General features: G+C 39.1%; 1 protein-coding gene across 27 annotated transcripts in view; it reads right to left on the bottom strand.

Annotated features, from left to right (window-relative positions):
- Positions 1-3,501: 3,501 nt before the first annotated feature.
- LMO7 (LIM domain 7) overlaps positions 3,502-23,311 on the bottom strand; it is a 132,888-nt gene continuing 113,078 nt past the window's right edge. For 15 of the 27 annotated variants that reach the window (XM_071806290.1, XM_071806232.1, XM_071806249.1 and 12 more), the window contains 14 exons: positions 23,262-23,303; positions 21,289-21,314; positions 20,874-20,978; positions 19,018-19,110; positions 17,189-17,640; positions 15,346-15,411; positions 14,898-14,960; positions 12,883-12,935; positions 11,068-11,287; positions 9,871-10,143; positions 8,404-8,512; positions 6,586-6,688; positions 6,021-6,067; positions 4,123-4,234 (listed from right to left, as the gene is read on the bottom strand). In XM_071806290.1, coding sequence (XP_071662391.1) covers positions 6,024-6,067; positions 6,586-6,688; positions 8,404-8,512; positions 9,871-10,143; positions 11,068-11,287; positions 12,883-12,935; positions 14,898-14,960; positions 15,346-15,411; positions 17,189-17,640; positions 19,018-19,110; positions 20,874-20,978; positions 21,289-21,314; positions 23,262-23,303 — 1,649 coding nt within the window. In that variant the 3' untranslated portion in view covers positions 4,123-4,234; positions 6,021-6,023. Of the gene's footprint in view, positions 4,235-6,020; positions 6,068-6,585; positions 6,689-8,403; positions 8,513-9,870; positions 10,144-11,067; positions 11,288-12,882; positions 12,936-14,897; positions 14,961-15,345; positions 15,412-17,188; positions 17,641-19,017; positions 19,111-20,873; positions 20,979-21,288; positions 21,315-23,261; positions 23,304-23,311 lie in introns of all 27 variants that reach the window. The other 12 variants (XM_065830310.2, XM_071806333.1, XM_071806338.1 and 9 more) reach the window with 6 other exon arrangements.

Here is a 23,311-nt window from a genome sequence, read left to right as displayed (position 1 = left end):
ACACATGGTAGATGAAGGATTTAGCTGAATCAGGGTTTCTCAGATATTTTTGGAAAAATTCAGTCAACTTACAGATAGGTAAATGCTGGGATGTAAACATGCAGGTGTCTATGTGTGAGCTAGGGTCCACATGCTTGTTAAAATCAGTGAAGTTTAGGTAACCCAGCACATTACTTGACAGTAGTCACCTGTTCACTGCCCCATGAAATCACCTCTGCTCCACTGTCTGTAGGGAGTTGAGCTGGATTCAGATGCTTGCTCGTAAATCTCTGCTGCCCTATCAGATGCTTTGAAGTGTCCCATGAGACCTGCACCAGCAGATGCACGAGTATCTCCCAGACTTGCATCATACGCCCCGCAGCCCTCGGCAGATGTCCTAGATGCTTAACAACATCCCAAGGAGCATCAGACATCCAAGAGTAAAGAACAGAGCTCAGCCCTAAATCCACCCAGATTTTATAGCAGTGCAGAGGCTGAGCTCACCTGTAGACACCTGTATTTAAGGGTTCTAAACTTAAACAGTGTCTGAAGCTGATGAAGAGAAGGGAGAGCAATTGGTTCTTCATTTAACAGCAGCTTAAAAAGAAAAGAACAACAAACAAAAAACAGACACGCACACACACACACACAAAAACCACCACAAAACAAACCAACCAACCAACCAAACACAAAAACAAACAACCAAAACCAACCAACCAAAGAATCTAGCAAAATACAACAAAACCCTCCACTAGAAATCATCCAGGTTATTTTTCTTCCTAGGAAGTATTCTCTTCTCTCCCTACTCCATATTGATTTAAAGTAGCAGTAATTAATTAAGTGGTAGACAAAAATCAAATGAGATCACTCTGATTCAGTTGCACATCACACCTCCACAATGCCAGGTACAGAGAAAGTTCTCTCTACAACTCTCATTACATGGCAACTTCGGTATCATTTAGCAAATGCAACCCTTTTTATACAAAATTACAACCACTGAAAGGGCTTTTTATTGTGCAAGCTCTACTTACACACTGCCATCTTGTGTTGTTAGCAGATAATCAGTCTTGCTGAAATTCAGAACCCACCACGCTCCAGATATTTTAGCAAGGAGCAAAAAATCACAGATACAACATTTATAAGGTGGGTTTCTCTGCCTGTTCCCCTCCAGGGGAGGGAGAGGAGGAAGGACTTTGCTCACATTTGCCAACTCAAATTAACAAATGCAGGTTTGAAGAGCCTTGTTTAAACCAATCCTTTAAACAAAGTTTAGAAACTCAGCTTCAACTCTGCAAGAGTTCCAACTTCAGATCTGTGAGCCCCACTAATCCAAAATTCCATTCACTGCTTGCTCACAGGCAAGCAGTTTGGTACAAGCTAATGAAATAACCCATTTTTTCACAGACATTTGGTGGGGAAATGAAATTGAAGCCTGCATGGAAATACTTGACACCGTTTAGGAAAAGCCAGCCTATCTCACAGTGTGTCAGTCAAGGCTGTGGGACACCAGTCAGGCAGCTCCAGTGGCATGACAGACCACAGGTTGCTGAGCTTTTCTTCTCCCTCTGTGTTCTTCACCCCCAGGTGATTTCCACGCCCAAACGATTCCCAGGGACAAGGCAACACAACTGGGCTCAAAATGCAAAAGAAAGCATGGCCATCCTTGACTTTCCACAGAATCATAGAACAGCTTGGGTTGGAAGGGACCTTCAAAGTCCATCTAGTCCAACCCCCTGCAATGAGCAGGGACATCTTCAATTAGACCAGGTTGCTCAGAGCCCTGCCCAGCCTGGTCTTGAATGTCTCCAGGGATGGGGCATCTACCAGCTCTCTGGGCAACTTGTTCCAGTGTTTTAGTACCCTCACTGTAAAAAATTTCTTCCTCTTGTCCTATTGTAATAGGCCCTGCTAAAAAGTTCGTCCCCATCTTTTGTATAAGGCCCCTTTAAGTACAGAAAGACTGCAAGCTTCCCACAGCTTTGCTGCACAACACCATGCTGGGAGAGGGGAAATCCTGGATAGGCTACAATAAATTCATTGATGCCTTGGAGGCTGAGAAACTTTGACCTGTCACAAAAAAAAATAATTGTCTCAATATACTTCAGGATTGGTGATGGGGATTGTGGAGATACCCACCCTACCCTACCCACCCATCCTACCAGAAAAGAAGGCTGAAAACCAGAGAGTCCAGAGAGGCATCAGCATCATCTCCATTACATATGGGTCTTAACTGAAAGTCAGATCTGCACAGCACCTACTTTGGGTTCCTATTCCAAACAGCTCTCAGAAGCAATCTTCTTCCACGAGCAGCAGAGGGGACCCCAGGCTCCCAGAGGGGTGTGTGAGCAGGTAACGTGAACATCCCTCTGTAATCTGTATTTGGGGACAAAGGTCTTCATACCTGAGTACTCACCTGTGGTCTACTGTGCCATTATTTAAAACAGTAGTGGAAACCAAATGAAATATCTTCATAGGAGACACTAACTGAATGCCAAAAGCTGAGGTCAAGCCACAAAAGTGGCTGAGCAAGGAGCTTGGCAACTCTGGGTTGATGAGGCATTTTAGACTTTTTTTTTTTTTTAAAAGGCAAAATTTGAAAATAATGTTTGGCACTTTGTGATTCCACATTTATTAGCATGGAATTCCCTGGTGCGAGGCAGAACCCATCTGTTCAGGGGAAAGATCGAAAAAACGAAGCAACACAGCATATAGGCAGAGAAGTCACAAGCAGGAGGAGTTACAGGAGGTTCACATGGGCAAAGTTCTCCCACTACACCGAAACACCATGATCTTCCCTTGCTGTCCCCAGCTATCACAGCCACAACCTGTCTCCCCAATCTGCTAGCTCTCCTACCCATCCCTGACATTCCCTGAGAGGAATCAGCCCCCCCAAGCTACTTTATCACCCCTACTGCGGCTCCTCACAGTGCCACGTACAAACTCAAACTCAGAGCCCCACCACCCTCCTACACGTCCCAGCTGTCCTCTTCCTCCGTTTCACCCACAAAATGCTCCCTCAAATTTCTCTGGTCCACATCCCACGTTTTCTTCACTGCTTCCAAGGATGCAGGTACAGAAGGGCGCATAACTGGGCATAAAGGATTTGGGGAAGCCACTGGCGAAAGCACTCTGGGAGCCACTGCTGAAAAACACGTGGCACATATTCCAGTTGCCTTTACAGAAGGAGCAGAACCTAAACCCAAATATTTTAAGCACCTCATTTCTAGCCACAGCAGTGAAATTTTGGGGAACTTCTACCTCTTCTAATTGTCGTGCTTCAGTGATGAGCACACAGGACAAAGAGCTTGATGGGAGAACTACATACAAAATGGGAAGCCTACCGTGAGGGAAAAGAGAAAAGCAATAACTATTGTTCTTACATATATTTAGGTGGAAATTTTAATCCTTTCATTAAAAAAAATATTTTCCCAAGATAAACTCAAACAATTTCATATTCAAGGAAATTATCTCAGACACATTTAGCTGGATAGTAAGGGGAAAAAAAAACCCAAAAACTTTGAATAAATGCAACATCAGAAATTTTATTTACAAATATACTGTAATTCAACAACAATTCTCCACTCAGTTTGTGGAGGAAAAAGTGATAGTTACATTTTCAAGTGGGAAAAAAGAACTCTTCCCCTTAAATGGATTCCACAGAATACTATGACAACACCACTGAGCAAACAGATTATTCTTTGTATTTAAGTTTCAAAAAAGCACATAATTTTAGAAACCAGCATATGGAAAGCAAACACATTTGTGTGCATTTAAATGCAGCTTCATATTAATCTAGAGAATTCACTTTCAGTATATGTCAAAGACAGCAATTGCAAATATATATTTATATTAACTATTTCCCTAATGCTCATTTCAAGAGCTTAGAAACAAAATACCCTCTTCGTATACGATTGGAAAGTCAACTAGTTGATTATAAGCCTCAAAAATATTTTGAAGTTATTACTGAAAATATACTTATTCTCCCTTGTGCTCTCAGTACTTGAAGCTGAAAAAGTGAAAGCATTTTCCCCAGATATTTCCTTACTGCAATTACTCTCTTATAAATAAAAATAGTTATATGAAGAATACAATGCATTGCTATAAAGACTAGACAAGCAAGAGTTACTCTTAGAAAAAACACACATACACACAATATATATATTTATAGATCTACATCAGCAGCAATCACCTCTTCTTTTATCTGCAACAGTGGTTTCATGTCTTCATTTGCTTCACATGGAGGTTGGTTGTCCAGCTGTTAGAGAGAGACAGAAGAAACCATAATTAAAGTCTAGCCACTGAAGAATCTTAAGTGACAAAAACTAAAATTTGCAAGCTAAAAATTGTCAGATAATGCAGTTTCCAATACCTACTGAAAATGCTAACACAAACTCAGGTAAACATCCTGAATCTAGCAATCCAAATTTAATGAACAACACAAATTTGAGTTTAATCCAATTATAGCACTGCAAGTATTTCAGGACAAGTAATATTACACAGAACATGCACCTTACCAGATTTTTAAGAATTATTTTTGGTATTAGCATAGAGACGGCGACAATTTTTCTAAATTTACCCTTAAATAATCAAATTAAAATTTTCTCAATAACTGTAGCAGTATTTTAAAAGAACTTTTTTTATCCTCTCTCTGCATGTATTTGTGGGCATCCACCAATACACTGTTGTTTTGCTACAATGTAATATGTTTAGACCACAACATTAACATAAAAATGTGCAAAAATGTCACACTATAATATCACACAATGAATACTAATAATCCCACAGTTCAGAAAACCTTTTAGCCAGTATGTTCATGTTCCAAACTAACAAATAATTAGCCAAGCTGATGTCAAATGCCAGCTGCAAACAAAGTAATCCACATTACAGACCAGTGATGTGCTGTCAGTATATTTTCACTGCAGTAATCACATAGCTGGTTTTTGTATTATTCAAATAGCTAATTTCAATTACTAATCACAAATTTCAATGCTTATTCTGTAACTACAAGTTCTTACAATTTCTGATTTACTCGTATCTCATATAATTATGTTTTGAGGTGCCCACTGGCTCGAGCAGATGCAGTCCAACGGGAAGCAAATAGAACCATTTCTCACATATCAGCTCTGCTTCTGAAATGCACTGCTGTGACTTTATGGGCTGTAATGTCAAAGAGAAACTAAACAGCAGCTTATTAATGATAAAATTTTTGCTTGCTTCCATCACCAAATTCCTGAATACTGTCTTGCCAGGAAATAATAAAAAAAATGTTTTTTTCAGTACCAAACTTATGCAACTCATCCAGCAACTCTGCCCACTAAAAGAAAAAGCAAAAATAACATGAGCGGGCTCCAGATTGAATCTCCCACACATTTGGGTGCTTCAAATAGAACAAGGTCGCTTTAGTATAGTCTCATCATCAAGCAGGAGATAAATTCTCCAGACATTAACTCAGAGACATAGGACCCAGGGTCATATCCAGATGGAAGGGAGTGATTTCTCCTTCCACTATTAACATCAAGAGGGGGCACAAGGTTTTCTGGTTTTAGCTCAGGCACTGTACAATTATTTCCATGTGGTACAGGCAGCTTTTCCTCTTCCTAGAAGTCAAAGAGAGATTAAAGCCAGCAACAGCATCAGATGCAGAGCTTCTCCTTTTCTGGGCTAGGCTCCTCAGCCAGCAGATGGCCCAAGTCCTGCTGATGTGTTGTAGGATGAGTATCCTGTTCCCTTCACTGCCTTCTGGTCCACCATGAGAAAAATGTGCCGGGCTCACGAAGAAACATGGACATGTTTACCAGGAAGTAAGTCAGATATGCTTTCCCTTAGCTGAATTTTATCATTCTAGAAAATTCCACGTTTGCCACATAAAAATACAGCCATATAAAACTCCTGAGACTCATCAAAATTAGGAGGTTGTCTATCATCATCTATGACAGCAGGAAAAAAAAAAGACAACTCAGCACCATTATTCAGTCTTAACATCATGCTCCAGTAAATCAGAATTCTGCAAACCATAATAAAGGAAAAAAATGATACTGCACCTTTTAATTAAGATCTGTAAGTATATCAATTCCTCCTGAACTTGTACCTAAATGAATAACCAATCACAGACCTATAATTCAAATAATAATAGCATCGCAAAAAGCAACCAGCATTTGTGCCACCTGCATAGGACAAACTAATAGCTTTCCAGGTATGCATTAAGATTGAATTAAATATAATACATATTCTGATTACTTTTTTAAAGAGGCAGACAATTTCTCAAAAAGACTTCTCTGTTATTAAGGCAAGCCTGTTCATCAACTGACAACTGCTTGACACCACTTTCTCAGATCTATGAAGAAAGCAGGATGACTATACCGCATTGTGTGCTTGAAGATGCTTAGTAACAAGGTGGTAAAATCAGCTACCAGCAAGTTAAAAGTTAGGACTGACTACCCTACAAAAGACAGAAACTGGCAATCAAACCTTGCTGAACCTATTCACTAATATACCAACTTCAAGCTAAACCTGAAAGCTATCGAGTGGCTCAGCTGTGCAAACACTTGAGGTTGTACAGCGCAGAAAAGAACAACGGTCATGCACACTGAAGTTGCATTGCCTTACTTTTAAATCTGATATAGCAGTCGTTGCAGAAGAGTTTGTTGTTTCGGATCCTGACTTCAGCTCCAGAGCGGGATCCCCCAAGGTCGCATTCACAGGCAACACACTGTATGGTAGATGAGTAATTAGCAACTCATTACAAAATATTAAGGAACAAAAATGCTGTTGAAAAGCAGCTTGGATTAAGCTCAACAAACCTTGAACCATAAACCCACAATCACTAGAAGCAAATGTATAACGATTAGTGGATCAAAATGCAACCAAACCCGAGGCAGGATTTTGAGTCAACGACTGGACAACAAATAGCAGAGGTACACCAACTAAGCAAACATGGAGCAGACGGCTTTTAGTGATTAGTTCATTAAATCTAATTTGAACTTCAGTTTCTCTGAAAACTAAAACTGACTCAACATGAAAAAAATTTGTTCTCTAGAAGGCAACAGCAATTTTGGCACAGAACACCTGGGTGTGCTACTTGCAGATTTCCATGTGGCATTACACGCTGCTGGTGTCCTCCGCCCTTTGGCACTCACAGCAGCAAGTACTCAGGCACCCCCAATTTATTGGGTTTGTATCACACAAACAAGATCTTATTTGGAGCGAAGGAGCCAACTTCATTTTTCTTGAATAAACACATTAATGAGGGGCTTGATAGCTTTCGTGCTAACATTTAACTGTTTAACTATGGTGGCTGTGAATATGAACCACCTCTAGAAGGAATGTAACCCAAAACATAACACTCTCCTTATTGAACTTAAAAAGCAAAGTACACAGAAGGGCAGATAGTTTGCCTGCTTAAATGAGTAATGACTCTCTTTGGATGGCAGTCTGTACAACAGTTCATTAATTTTCAGAAATTTGAAACAAAACAAATTTGGTATTTTCTTATGTAGGTCAGGAGCTACAGGTGGACTCCTTCGCACACAATACATGTTCTGCAGAAAGGGAATGACGACCAGTCTCCATGGCCTACTCCTGTCCCTCCTGCTCGGGTGGGCAGGACCAGGAAGAGCTTTGAGTCAATCCCTTGCAATACTTCAGGTGATGCATTTTAACTGGGCACAGAAGACAAGCATTCTGAACCAGATACAGAAGTCTCTTTCTTAAAGGCATGAAAGAATTAGAGTCCAACAGCAACTCCAAAATGGAGTCTTAATTCCACATCTGGTCCGAGGGCAGGGGAACTAGAAGGGCTTTTACATCTTTTCCAGGTAGGAATTTGTTCTTTCAGCTCTGCATTTGCCCGAAGCTCACAGGAAATCACGTAACTGTGTCTCAGTGCTGAGCATGAGCTAATACACTTATTATAGCTTCTGACCAGGGCTGAGTACCACTAAACGCAGCTTCTGGTTTGGTGCTGGGTTTTATCCTGCCAGATTGAATGCTGCCACCATGACTTTGCCTGGAAAAAAACACGTGAACAATGTCTGCTGGGATTAGCTTAGAAGTGATGGGTCACCTTAAATGATTCATTTGCCAGGGTCCAGGATGAAATTATTTTTCTTTAAGGAGCTGGTCTCTCTGAGAGAAGTGCCTCCGAACCTTCTGATTTTTTGCTGCCTATTTGAAGAAGGAAGAACTTTGATCTCACAGTCAACGTGCTCATCTTACTTGTCAAGGTCCTACTTGTTAGCTCTGGCAAGTAAGAAACACTTCCAGAGTTGAGTTGCTAAATGCCTCATGGAAATTTGCATGCACCACGCTGTCAAGAGTAGAAGGCAAAGCAGGTGATTAGTAGAGCCCCTGTGAGCATAACACTGCGTAGCCATGCGTGTTCCTGATTAGTTCCTGTTCCTTCACGATGTGACTCCCAGCTCTCACCTTAAAGCAATGTAAATGATAACAAAGACCAAGAGACTCAATGATCATGGCTGCTCCTTTGCCCAGAACGTTATTACAGTATGAACAGATTTTCTTCCCACTGACTGACCTAAATATAGAATGAAAATCCTTAAAAACAGCTTGAAAAGGTTTAAAAGACAAAGAAAACTTATCAAAGACTTTTTGTGATTAAAGATAAAAACACACTAGTAAAAAGTAGACAATTAGGCTGCTTAGAGAAAATAAACTGAAAATTAATATTATTTACAGTAGATCAGAAAGCTAGGGAAAGCTGAAGTGTTATCATTTAGATCAAAGTTACATAGGAACAAATGAATTAATTCTGCCACATTCTTGGGAGATACTTCATTGCACAAAATACTTTCTACAAATAAATATAAAAAGTATATTGTTAAGTTTGGAGAGTAAGAACACAGGTTTTGTTCTCTTGCCTTATTTGTGAGGTATTATGCTGAAGGCTAAGTTTTAGCAAGCACCCCTGCCAAGTCCCACCATCTGCACCTTGTTAGATAACAGAAGGCTTGTCCTGGACATATAATATTATGTTAACTCTTTGTACATAAGCCATATGGAGGTCAGTTTCCATAGATCTACCAAGATGTTAGCAAATGGAAGTGAGAAAAAGATAAGAAAATATCGTTAAGAAAGTAATTTTCTTACATTATAAAGAATGTAGGAGACTAGCTTTGGGAGGAAAAAAAAAAAAGAAAATGGTAAATTTATCACAAAGTGCCTCAGGGTGTAAGAGCTAGTGAAGCAGTGTTCAGACTCTTGTTATATATAATACATGTAATTGTGTGGGGATGATTCTCTAGTCTTATCCCAAGGTATTTTTAAAATGTTTTGAAGTACATAAAACAGCAGAGTTATCTACCCTACCACAACTGAATTTCATTTTTGTTTCAAAATATGTTGCAATTCTTGCTTTTCCCTCCTAGATTAAAACAATATCCTACTCTGTTATTCTCCGGGGTCACGGGTTATGAGCATTCCTGAGTGCTCCTTGAGCTGACATTGACCACATGCCAGGAAAGGGGGAGGAGAGACCAAGATGAGGGCCATAAAACACGGGTTTCAGGAATCTTTTGTTAAAACAAACCTAAGAAAATAAATGTCAGAAATGCCATCTGGAGTAGGCTTTTCCTAATCATTTCGGTAATCAGCATACAACTTGGAGACTGGAGATTTATTATTTCGGTTCCTCTGTTTTTGTAACCGATGTCAAGCAGTGGTGACAAATCTGGGGCATTTTTTGAATGACTGAAGCAGGAGGGTCACACCAGCCCATATTTCCACCGTCCTGCTCAACCAGAAAACTCCAGCTATTTTTCAGACTTGTTAATCAATATAATGGGTAAAAATACTTCTATAGACGACCATATATACAAAATCCATTCTTTATGTGTCGTCCAAAATGTATACCTTCCCAGAAGGGCACCTGCTTACCTGCTGCGTGTCTGGGACCCTGGCTGGGAAGCAGAGAGGGGAGACTGAGCCCGGGGGGCTGCCTGGGGCACGGAGGGGGCTCTCGGAGAGGTGGCCACAGGAGATGCTTTGCTGGAGGAAGGAGTGCACATGTAGGCTCGGTTTGAAGTGGATACTGGGCGACTGGAATCTTGACTAGAGGACAGAGATGAAGAGGAGGTAGACTGGCTCAGCCGTGAATGGTGCCTCCACGAGCTGGTTCTTGAAGAATCAAGATTGTCCAAAGACTCCCCTCTGCAATATAGGTACGCGTACAGATGTAAATCACAGTACAGCTGGAGCAGGAGAGCCACTATATTCTTATTTTTTAAAAAAGGAAACAATTATCCTAGCATTTTCAAGATTCTTCTAGCATTAATATGTTTGTCTTATCACCCTGAGCAATGTTCTTCACATATTGATTTAAAATGTTTGAGACACAAACTATCCTTTGTGTTCAGTCCTAGTCTCATGGGAAAAAAAGCAGGCGAGGTGAAAAAGAGGTGGCACTCAACCACCACAGGACAAAGGCAATACACTCTTCGCTCCAGCTTTATCAGGGTGAGCCGTATCAAAATCCGCTGTACAGCAACGGACCTGGGATACCAGGTTTGTTTTTGTTTTCTCCAAGGGATACCAGATCAAAACAGCAATCCACCCAGCCTGGATAGCATCGTCTAGGTACAAGGTGTTGGCCCAATAGCCAAACACTCTCCTGACTGATAACTTGGCTGTTTCCTAAGTGACAAATCCAACATTCATACATTACTTGAAGCAAGATACAAACTTTGGACTTCCTGACATATTTCTATGTTAAAAAAAAAAGGTATACTCCTTAGCCATAATAATCCATTTCCACATTAAATTGTCACATGCTGAAATTCTTAATCATGTCTGTCAATGATAAGGCACACTTACTGATTTCCATTGCTGGTATACCAAGAAATAAGCAGTTGAGTTATTTACAGGTCACATCCACATTCTTTACTTGCAAAACATAATGTTTAATCCCAGCTGTAATACTGCAGCTTTCTTCTACCTGTGCTGCTGTTCAGTTTACCTTACAGCATTACACAGACTCAACTTGCTTCTGTGCTTTGTAATGCAAGCTGAAGTTCAGAATAACCAAGCAAAAATATTAGATGAGAGACAAAGCTAATTTTTTTATGAGATTCCTACCTTCTCATACTATTGCTGTACAGACTAACAGGCTCTTTATGTATACTGGAACTGCGTTGCCTAATCCAGCTGCTGTCCGTGTGTAGAGATGTTTTCTTCCTCATTTCCTGAAGGATTTGCTGTCTCTCCAGCTCTGCTGCAGACAGGTTTTGCTCCTTCTGAGGCTTCTTCTGTGAGTCACTTGTGTTCCAGGGCCTCTCTGAATACTTGCTCTGAGTACCTGTTGGGACAACATGTGCAAACTTCAGCCAGACACCTTACAACAGAAAAGTAGTTATCACTTATCCAGTATTCTGGCTGTAACTCCAATAGTAGTTGTTCATCACCACATTCACAAGTTTGTCCAGTTTCTTTTTACAGCAGGGTGACCAGTATTAAACTTAGCAATACTTAATTACTATTACAGTTTTTTCATTTGTGTTTCCATTAATGTGTGGCCTTTTACGTGATGTTTAACTTAAAAACAAGTAGGCATTTTCCTTCACTTCCCAAGCGTATATGCATATACATTTGTGCGTACACATATATGTATTTTTAAAACGCTACGATCTCTTCTAGATACACAATTTGGACTCTTCTTCCAATACAAACTGAAGTATGTATTGAATATATAGTTAAAGGGATAGAAGGTATCCCACAATTCAAGAGTTCACATTATTTTTCCTGTAAGTTGTCCCTGCTTTCAAGAATTCCTTCCTTATTCAAGGCACTTAAACACATTGCTTTACCTTGCTTTATATAAACATATATGTATGTGTATGTGTGGGGAGAGAGAGGGAAATCTTAGAGAATTTCTCTATTATTTAGCTGTTGTGTTAACTAGCCAGTTGAAATGAGATTGATGGTATAGAAGGCCTTCAGAATTTTGGAAGAGAAAACAAACATGCCATCTCTCTGCAATATGTGTTGACATGTTAGAGGACAACAATTTTTTCTTTATTTCCTAGATCCAGTAAGTATTCTTTACAGTAAGACTCATTACAGAAATTACTCAGCAATAAGTCATTCAACTGAAATTTCAATCCCTTTAAATACTTCTCTGACTACAGATTTGCTCTTTGTTTTATTGCTATAGATGACCATTATAAACTATCATGGGAGCTTACTCGCTCATTAGTTTCAATGAGCTTTAATGTGTTGAAAGCAGTGTTGTTAGTCTGCAATGTTTCCTCTAATACACAACTTACTTCTCTGTGATTACTTCTGATCACTTTTTTTAACCAGGTCTCAGACACAGGAATAGCCTTTGGGTGTTTTCTACTGTAACATATTCATAAATCTGGTTTGTTTGTTGTATACACATTCCTCTAAAAATGCAGTAATGCAACTGAAGGACAATTCAAGAAAGGCAGCAATAAAGTAGAGGCCAGGAGACGAGCCACTGTGTCAGCATCAAAAGCTGATTTCTGGCTGTGCTCCACTAACAGGAGTTTAAAAGAGCAAACATTTGTGTTAAATACATTAGCATCTTGGTATGTGCAGCTTTTTGAACTGACAGAGTCAACATATCAAGAGCACATATATCTACAAGATTGGTTTAATCTCATATAAATATCAGTCATCTAAAATTAAAGCATCTAAGATCCATTTGTAATCACTGCTACAGCATTTCAAGAGAGCAGTTAATCATATTTGTCTTATGTTTATATGTTACTGCATGAATTTCCTCTTGCTGTTAAAACTGTGACACAGTATAAATTTGAATTACAATGTAGCTATCAAACTCAAATTTTCTTAGGATGATTATGTCTGACACACCTTCTTCTTAAAAAAAAAAAGCTATTTTAAAAATAATGGAAATTAACCAGTACTTACCATTTCTGATTGTGTTGAATTCATTCAGTTCAGAAGTTGACTTGGACTTATTCCTAAAGATATAAAAAAATATTAATTTCTCTACCTCAACTAGGAGACATCACAAAAATCTGATCATTGCAGATCACAGATACACAGCTCCTTTTTTTGCCATTTCTCCCATCAACAACTCACACTGTACTTAAGAGGTAAAAATGCCCGAAGATCAACAGCACATTAAAGAAAAGAGATGCAAGTATTTAGAAGTCAATAGGTAATTAAAAGTTAAAACTGTGTATTGAAAGTTCCTAGAGCTTCAGGTATAAGAAACTGATCACTGTATTCATTTCAACAAAAACATGGGGAAAAATAAGGTCCTTCCCTGTGGAAGCTTTGTGAAGACCACAGTCAGACAGTCAAAGAAGTGATAACTTTCAAAGTAGATTTATCAATTATTTAAGTTCATGAGAAACTTAAACCAGACTTCAGTACCATTACTAGACCATAAGCAAAACACCTCCTCATACACTGCATGCAGTGTTTACAGGAAATTTATTATTCACTGATTATACCCAGCAGCATAATCTTCTAACGAGTTTTAGCCAAGAAATGTCATTCAATATATAGGAAAACAAATAGGAAAAAGCTGGTTTCTGACAGCACAGAGCAGGATCTTCAGCAGCACCTCTGTGCTATATTACTAGTCTCAAGTTTCTTAGTTTAAAATACTTCAGAAAAGAACAGAAATCCTTTGCCAAGCACAAGTCAAAGCTGCTACAGCAATGTGTTTACATGTACAGCACTGGCTGCAGAACAGTGTTTGGAGGGAGTCTTGTCCTTCGTACATAAATGATGCATAAACTGCATCACATTTCTTCCTCCCCCAAGTTCTGATTGTCTGTCCAATGGTGCAGGCCTATTTTATTATCTGTTGGAGAAGACGCAACAGTTTCACAGTTACTTCTGATAAACAGGAGCCCCAAAGAGCAGGTCAGCCTTGCCTGGAATGCTCTTAGCACCTAAGTGTCCTCCTTTACACATTTATTCAAGACATAACTATTTAGCATAGGCACCTTCTGAAGTTAGATTTAGATCTTCCTTTAGGAACAGATCCATTTAGTTGTACCCTGTAAGTTTTGGGGTTCCTCTTGGTATAAAAAAGGGTTGCTCACTCCATCTATAAGAATTGATTAAATACATAGCAAGGGTGATCTTTCAGGACTACTGAGGGATGTCATCTAAGACAAAGGCTTGATACGAACATTCTGAATTTAAGTTACTTCAGCATTTTTTAAACCATGGTCCAGTTATTAAAAAGGGAGAAGAAAAAGCTGTCTATTCAAAGAATCCAAATCTGCAGTTGCTAATATATTCTACTGAAATAAAATTAAACTAAAACAAAAACAAACAACCCACACACCAAAACCAACCAAACACACACAACAAAAAACCCTAAACAAGCAAACAAAGAAACAAACACCACACAAGAGAAAAAAACAAACCCAAAACATCAACAGTAAAACCCCCAAGCAAACCATCAAGCAAAACAAAATAGAAAATAGCCAAGGAAAGAGAGCATAACTTAAGAAGTGGCACATGTGCTATCTTCCTGATAAATACGCTGCTGCTGCCTCTCACTTCCCTCCCTGTTTACTCTCTTAAGTTTCACAATCCTGACCAGGATGACTGCACCTTAGTTTGTATAGCACGTTATGACACAACCACAATATTATCTGAAACTGTTTTCCAGACAGATAAGTCTAGTACCACCCACATATTTACTTCCTTACACTTCTGCTTCTCCCAGTAAAATCCTAGTGACTGACTAACTGTTGCTTAGAGCACAGCATTTAATTCAGCAAAAGTTTGGCTGTTCATTCTCTCAAAATGAAACCACACTATAAAAGCTGCAAAACACAGCAGCAACATGAAGTATACGCTAAGTTCCATGGCGAAAGTATATTGGAAGTTCTGAAGCTTTCCAACACAGAAACCACAAAGTTAGAGTCTACGCTGAGATGCAGTATCACACATACCTGTCAGTAAATGACTGGCCAGGTTCCTCAATGGTTTTAGAAACTTCATAACGCTCATAATGCCTATTAAAAAAAAAAAACAACACACATTATGTTCATATACAGAAAAAAAATAAATCCATAGACAAATATTTCCTACTAAAAATATCCAAAACAGATCTCTAAGAGGACCCCCACCCTCCCCAAAACCAAACCAAATCAAACCAAAAAAACACAGCAAAACAAAAAACAAAAAACCCCAACCACCAAACAGTTAAAGTTCTAAGGAAGCTTAATTTTGTCAGTCAGAAACACAGCTAACAAAGAAAGAAAGAAAAAGGTTGTCTAAAAAACTGCCTGAAATTACATTCTTGTAAGAGACAAGGAATCCAAACCTGAGCATGTCAAAATGGTTAATAGTTATTGCTGAAGTTGTCTCAACCTACCTACCGATTCAATTTCTTATTACCTGTCAATGAGAGGCTGGCCAGCTCGATCCTCTATTGTTTTAGATACTTCATAGCGCTCATAATGTCTAGAAGCAAAATGCAGATAAAAGAAAACATGAAACAAAAAAACCCAAACATTTCTAGAAATTGAGCAAACAGTAAATATACATAGAGAAAAAATGACAAAGTTCATATACATTACTTAGAAACATGAAAACATGTGAGGAAAAGAAACCCCGAGACTTTTTAAGATACTGCAAAAATTACAAGTATCAGCATATGACAGTGATTATCTCATCCGTTTCCAAGCCAAGAGGTAAGCTTTGTCCAAAGATAGCAGTTCTCTAAAAGTCAGAAATATGTTCTAAGAAATTGTCTACGTGTAATTTGTAACCCATAGCGAAGCACCCACTAACTTCCACCGAAAAAGCTCTTCCAGCTGCTTTTCCCCAACCTCAATGCTCTTTGCAGCAAGTATCATGCCTTCACAGATGTTTATAAAACATTTCAGATTTCAAGTCATATCTGTGGATACCATCATAAAGCAAACGTTTAGCACTAGATATTTTAAATCCCAGTTTCACTGAACTTGTTCCTTTACTACTAAGCAAAACCATCCTTGTTTAGCAAAACACATCCTTTGGCAGCAACCTCAGAAGTGATGAAATCCCCTGAGACTAAGGCATATATCAAGGATTTAGATATGCAGATATTGCAGAAGCTGAGTTAGTTACTGCACAAAGTCCCATTATCTTGCAATTGGGGCAAGCTAAATTTGTGGAGATACCCTGGCTAGGCTGCCAAGAAGAACCTGTTTAGGTGTTGGAACGACTGTGCTTTTGCTTTGCTCAGCAGGGATCTCACACAGCAGTCATTTGCTGAGCTAAAGTAACTCCAGGTCTCACAATCTGCCCTGCAAACATAGCCAGTTTTACATTCATATTTTCTCCTCCTAAACCTTAACTTGATACCATGCATTATCTTCGGTCATCTCTTATTACTTGTGTAAGAACAGGGCAAAATCCTCAAGAGAAACAGCAAAGCTAGTCATACACAAGGCAGTAAGCTAAATGCACAAGAAATAAGGAAAAGTTACTGTTTTAATCTGTTTCTGACAGATTAATCTCCCATGATGCCTGTAATGGTAGTCTGAAAACTCCTGGGCAAGAACATACACTTTGTAAACTAATAGTTGTTGGGTGGCTTTTTGTGGTTTATTTGATTGGTTGGTTGGTTTTGTTCTAGTGTTTGTTTTTGTGTTTGTCTTTTTTATATATATTTAAAAAAAAAAAAAAAAAGGCTGCTGAAGAAGGGAAGGTAAGAAACTTTTTCGTGCTCTAGAATAAATATATCCATAGTGGGTATTTCTAACAGGTTATGATATCTAAGTCAATATCTATTCACCCATATAACATGATACCCCCATCAACAAATTAACCCAGTACTGTAACAACAACAACAAAAAAAAGAGTTAACTTGGTATTTCTTCTGAAGACACTCAATGTTGAGCCACTGGCTCTTGATCTATAAGCTTATGCAGGGTTCTTGCAAAATCCTCATGCTTGGTGCTTCAGATTATCTTTGATTTGGCTCTAGCTACTGCATTTATACTTCCCATTTAAAAAAAATGAGCTGAAGTGGGTTAATAGAGCACTTGATTCATGAGGAAAGACTTTGTCTTATGCATGATTCTTTTACTTTTAGAAAGAAAAGTTATCTTGTTGTATCTTGCCCTGACTGATCTACAGCACAAATCTTACATGAATAGCCTTATACATTCAGGACACACACACTCCCTTTAGAAACTTATTTGAATTTTTAACGCAGAAGGAAGAGAGAGGACAGCCCACCACAGGTACACACCTTTGGTACTGAGGCATCTCCACTGACACCTCCCTCTGCCTTTCGGCCTGCCGCCTCTGCTCTTCCATCTCTACCCTCCGCCTCTGCTCCTCCATCTCTGCCTGCCGCCTCTGCTCCTCCATCTCTGCCCGCCGCCTCTGCTCCTCCATCTCTGCCCGCCGCCTCTGCTCCTCAGTGCGTTGCTGTTCCCTCTCTTTGCGTTGTCTCTCAAGCTCCAGTTCTTGGAGTTCCCTTTCTTGCTCAAAACGCAGGGCTGCTTCTTCCTGGATTCTCCGTTCCTCCTGAAGCCTCCTCCTTTCTTCTTCCTCGCCCAGCAAGCGGTCTGCCAGGTTGCTTCCACCATCTCCTTCTGGCTCCTCAGGAGTCCTTGCCTCAGGGCTTGCCCTCCAGCTGGACACAGATGGAGCCCGTGCGGTGACAGACGTTGTGTTTAAGGTTAGAACAGTCTGCTCCTGTAGGAATGAAAAAACCAAACCCATGTTTTTAGGCAAGGGAGCTGTTGTTTGGTTTTTTTTAAACAGGTTGCTCGCTCTATAAGGGAAACTGTGTAATAAGTGTAATAAATATCCCAGACACTTTCAATGCAAGACTCAAGGTACACTTTGATTTCATGTTTTGAGTGCCTGCTAGTACATTCTCCTAATGTAAGAGCTTCATTCCACACAGCAACCTTAGCAAGTGTCAGGCGTAGTGTAGCCACAACTATGTGAAACATTCTGCTTTCTAAAGTATCATTTAGATTTCAAACCATCTCGTTCCCTCTTAAATATCCAGGGAAAACAAACTCTTCCATGATACCCAGCATGTTTCCCTACTGTTTTGACTTAGAAACCCAAGACCTACCTAAGAGTGTATGTATACATGAAGATATACACTGCAAGTGTATATCAGACTAATGAATTTCACATGAATCCTCATGTGGAGGAAACCTCCATGCTCCTCCATTCTCCTACCATTTGAAAGTCAAACTTCAGATCTACCACTCCATGACTCTTCTCTCAAACATAAGGAAAGGTCTTTCAGTGATCAAAAAATGAGAACAAACACTGTTTATGGGCCCATCCAAACCTCTAATGACAGAAAAAATATGAAATGGTTTACAGTACAGTAAAGTCCTCTAACAGCTCAAAGACCTCTCTTATTGAAGTCCTAAGCCTTAAATTACTGTCTACTTATTTGTGACTGTATAAACACAACCAATCTAGCTGGGATGTCTGAAGCAGCATTCACACAGCAATAAAGAAGAGGTATCTCAGACACCTCCTACACTCAGGAAAAAACCTGCTAATCTTCCAATAAGCAACAGTCATAAAAGTCATCATCTATAGAAACTATACACGTTTAAGATTTTGAAACACAATAGTAAATTCGAAGTTCATTTGACATATACATTTTTCAGAAATAGGATGAACTGGTTGCCAGCGACAAGCCAGACACTTAAAAAACATGACCCTTGATGATGTATTGAATCAGAATTCCAACAAGGTAGCATCAGGAGGTAAAAATACAGCAAACATGACCATTTCATTCTGGTAACAATAATTAATAAATGCTGTAACCTTTTGTCAACATGTTTCTGGTGGTAGTTACCTAACCAATCCATAAGAAAAAAAGCTAAATTCAACAGGTCCCAGAACATCCCATTTACTTTTTCCTTTCCATTTTTGCAATCTCTTTTTACCAAGTAATACACAATGATTTATTATCCAAAGTGAGAAGATAAATGACACAGCAAAATAAAGTATTTGCCTGCTTGCATGCATCTACTATAAAAGAAAAAGCCATCACGAAACAAAATAGTTGAAAGTGAAGCCATATTCATAATCTACCTCATCAAAATACTTTGAGCTCTCTTTTTCTGCTTCTTGCTTAGCTCGTAGCCACTCTTCCCTCAGTTTTTCTTGTTCCCGTTTGTATTTCTCCTGTTAGGTTAAATTGAAGTTAAACACACATATAAGAACCATGGTATTTTTTATTTGTGTTAAAATGTACTACTGGAATTTAATGTGTTTTTAAACAGGTCAGCGTGGTAAAAGCATGTTTGTGCTTCACTAGGACATTAGGTTTGCCATGAGTTAATGAAATCCTGACTCAAATATAATGCAAAGCAGTTCTGAAAATGATTTTGGAGACACTAAGTCTCATAACAACTGACTTCACATATGTTAAATTCCCCATCTTACAGTTTAGCTCCCATTTGAACAAAAATCAGCTACCTAAGGTATTTCTTGAAAGATGGAGAGGTGATATTTAACTTGGAATTTGGCACATTAATATGGTAAACATAAAGTGATCATCAAGTGAAATATGAAGCAGTAATTTGGTTTGAACAAGAACTCTTGGTCTTTTGGAATGTCATCTGAACAAAAAACAATTTCTGGAACACTAAATTTGTCCTGTGAGTGGATTTGGTAAGAAATCAGCGTAATGTCTTAAAGCATTATTCAGGATACACAATAAATGTTTTGGTGGTTTTGTCAGTCACCACTTACATCTTGGGAAAAGCAAGATGCTGAAAAAAAGCAAATAAAGACTCCTCTTTCTTTCCTTCTCTGTTATTTGAAAATTCATTACTAGGATCATGGGGAAGAACATTATTACTCTGTCCAAATTTACTATTTCAGGACTAAAAAAGGAGAAGCAAAGAAAAGAAAAGTGATGACAGAGGGATGAGACTGCTCTCAAGAAATGGGAGTCACGGTTTACATTATTTAAAGCCACACCTTCAGGCACCAAATGGAGCACCCAAAGCATAAGAGACACCACAAATATGTTCAGGAAGGTACAGCTCTTGGCTTGCAGAGTTTGTAAGACAAAAGGAATGACAAAAGAGAAAACATCCAAAAAGCAACAGGGTCGCTATGCTGTATATTGACATCACAGTTTTCTGCTGAATACATCAGCAGGGCTTGTGCAGAGTAAATGATGTTTGCTGATGCCTTGCCTAGCCAACAGACTTTAGATAATTAATTTCAATTTACTTTGCAGAGATGTGTCTTTTTCAACGTGGTTGAATGGGTTTATGCTTCATTGAGTTGAGGTCTTTGCAGAGATGTGTGCTTGGTTTTTGTGGCATCCCAAGATGACAAACATTGCCCCTTCTGCAACACTTCTCTACATCTCTAGCAACTGGTTATCAAGGTGGTTCTGCATTAGTAGGTTCATCTTCCTGACCCATAGAGGTCCCAGGAACCATACTGATACCAACTGATTAGCTGATGACTAAACGCCAGTATGTGATCAGGCATCTAACCATGGTACTGGCTGCCTTTTCTTCATCTCTGAATGTAAGGCAGTATCGCTAACTGAAGGTAAAACTCATTCTAGAGACAATTTTCTTAAGGGGGGAAAAAATAAAACTCGTATTCAAAAGCGAAGACTACTGCCCCTTAGGTCTTGGCTTATCCTTCAAATTCTGTTGCCAGTAAGAGCACACCAGCCTTGTGATGACTGAACACTTCTGGCTTTAGTGAATAAACAGTCTGGGCTTGATTTTCATGAAGGTCACTAATGCATTGTCCTCTTTTTGCTGAATAATTGTCAGTGTGTGCAGCTGTGTGGCACAGCGAATGTATCTGAAGTTCTCTTATGCCATCAGTAAGAGTTCCAGGAGTGTTGCTTCTCTTCACTAACAGGTGCTGCACCTGAGGGATTGCCAGCCTATGATTGTGAAGATTAATTATACCTGCAATAAACGGTCCTGCTCTTTCTGCCATTTTTCCTGTCGTTTTCGTTCTTCCTCTTGATCCCAAACCCGACGACTAGGAGCACTAATGGATGGGACTGGAAGCTAATATAGCAAAGAAATGAAATAATATTATCTTCTTCCACATAATCAACTCTCTACATTTTAAAACATTTTTTAAAGAGAGAAATAAAAGCCATTACAAACACTACAGCTTTATAGTGACGAGCATCTAAATTAGCCTTTTCTTCAAAGGGACAGAAAGCAACTATTCCATTACACATTAGAAAATCCTAATCAGCACTCTCAGACTTGATCACAACTTTAAAGCAGTATAAAAAGCAATAGAAAGCAGTGGGCTTACTGAAAAGATCAGGATTATGCAACTTATTAGTAGTTTCTAAATATTACTTACATCAGGCATTGCAGGCTCTGGGCCTCCTGTGAGTTTGGAAGACAAAAAACAGAAATCATTAGAACCATACACACTCACTACTGCAAGACTTGTGTAAACGTGGAAAGTCTGAGCTTCAGACTAATTTTTGCTTCCTTAATTAAGCCATGCTTGCATTTTGCCCTACTGAACTTAAATGAGGTCAGAAATCATTAGGTGCTTTCAACTAATGTGCGTAATTGTTTAAAAGCTTTACATGCTTACAAGTGCTCTCAGCAATTGCTTGAATTAGCAGTACAAATCCCACTGTGGCAATACAGAGGTTCCTTGCTACACCTCTCCTATTATTATCCTGAAACCCAACTGCTTAGCATGACCGATACTCAGAATGCTGCTCCAGGGCAGAGCATCTGCTCACCTACTGCCCTTGACATGGATTAGGAGTAATAGACATCCACAGGCAACTTCTCTACCACAAAACCATGTATTTTTCCTTGCCAAGTGTCCTCCTTTCCTGCTCCCAAAAGCACACTTGAATTTGGTGAGCTTGTCACCATTCATCACAATCCTTATGCTAATTTGAGGCTCTCATGCTTGGTCTTAGCTTGTGCCAAGATGATTCTTAGAGACAGGCGTGTATTATGCTAAGACAAGAGAAATGTGGAGAAGCAAAGATTTAAGTACAATCCTTTCCCAACCATCAACACTATTTTTGTTTCCTCTAGTGTACTTGTTATGAGCTGCCCAAATTTCAGTTTTCAAAAAAAATGCATAAAAGCAACAAGTTGCAACTTTTTCTGAAGCAGGACCACATGAAGTGGAGAAAATGTCAAATTTAGGATACAAAAGACATCTAATAACTCACAGTCTAGTGTCTAATCTATATATGCACAATTTTGTCTTCATCACCAGAGTGCAACAGCCACAGGGACGATAGGACAAACAGACTTGATCTCCTGCAGTTGCACCAGGAGATGCTAAAGGAGGGCAGAGGCAACACCTATCTTTGCTTCCCTCTGCTCTAATCTCTGTAAATTTTTGCTGGCCTGTATTGGTTTAGGAAGAAGAATCTTTCATATCATTGTAAAGCTTAAGTGTCAAAAGTTTAAAATTAACAAAACCATACTATACATTCTAGAAAAACTCCCTTCTCTTCTATCTCAAGCACGCGCTAAATACTTCAATATTGCTATAAAATTGCTATAAAATAAAAACCAAATGTCATAGTCAGTTTTAAAAAATAAACCAACCAACCAAAAAAAAAAAAAAAACAAACAACAAACAAATAGCAAAACAGGCAACAACAAAATACCACCATATTGCAGATACAATGCAGCAAAAATATTTAAAAGCAAACAGAACCACAAACACAGATTTATGCTGCGGTACTTCACATATCACTTCTGGAAAAATAGAAGCCACTATCACTGAAGGCAAAGTCCTGGCTCCACCAAAATCACTGGCAAAATTCACACTAAATTCCCAGTGGGCCAGAATTTCACTCCTTCAGGCTAGAGGAAAACAGCAAGGCATACACAGTCTGAAGACAGCATTAGACACACAACATTAGTGGAAGTATGTGAGCTGTGGCATGCAAAACACCAAAAAGCAACCTACAAAACCAAAACTGAGTGCCTCATTTTTTGCCTTTAAAAGCTGGCATAATCCATTCATAATTTATATGGGTCTTCTTGGGACCTTGAGAAATCACCACAAAATGGAAAGCCAGCAGCTGCCTTTTTCCACCAATTTAGATGAAAGCACAGAGCTGCAACTCAAGATAAACTCAGATCCAGTATCGCATCTACAGCTCTTCGAGATCTGCACTAAGCTTCTGCTGGAATATGCAAAGTTATTCTTGTTTTGTAGGTAGTGGCAAATCTGAACAGAGAGCGCCATCCTGTTTACTCCTATCCAGTGAAAACAACAGTATGAAAAACACAGAAGAAATTTAAACAGCTATAGATAAAAGAGAACACACAAAGACCCATTACCACAAAGGTAGACCCATGAACTGTAAGAATAACCTGATGACCCTGGGGAA

Source organism: Patagioenas fasciata, chromosome 1, assembly GCF_037038585.1.
Source record: "Patagioenas fasciata isolate bPatFas1 chromosome 1, bPatFas1.hap1, whole genome shotgun sequence".
NCBI lineage: Eukaryota > Metazoa > Chordata > Aves > Columbiformes > Columbidae > Patagioenas > Patagioenas fasciata.
Note: the sequence above shows the minus strand (reverse complement) of the source record. Positions and strands in the feature narration are given on the sequence as shown.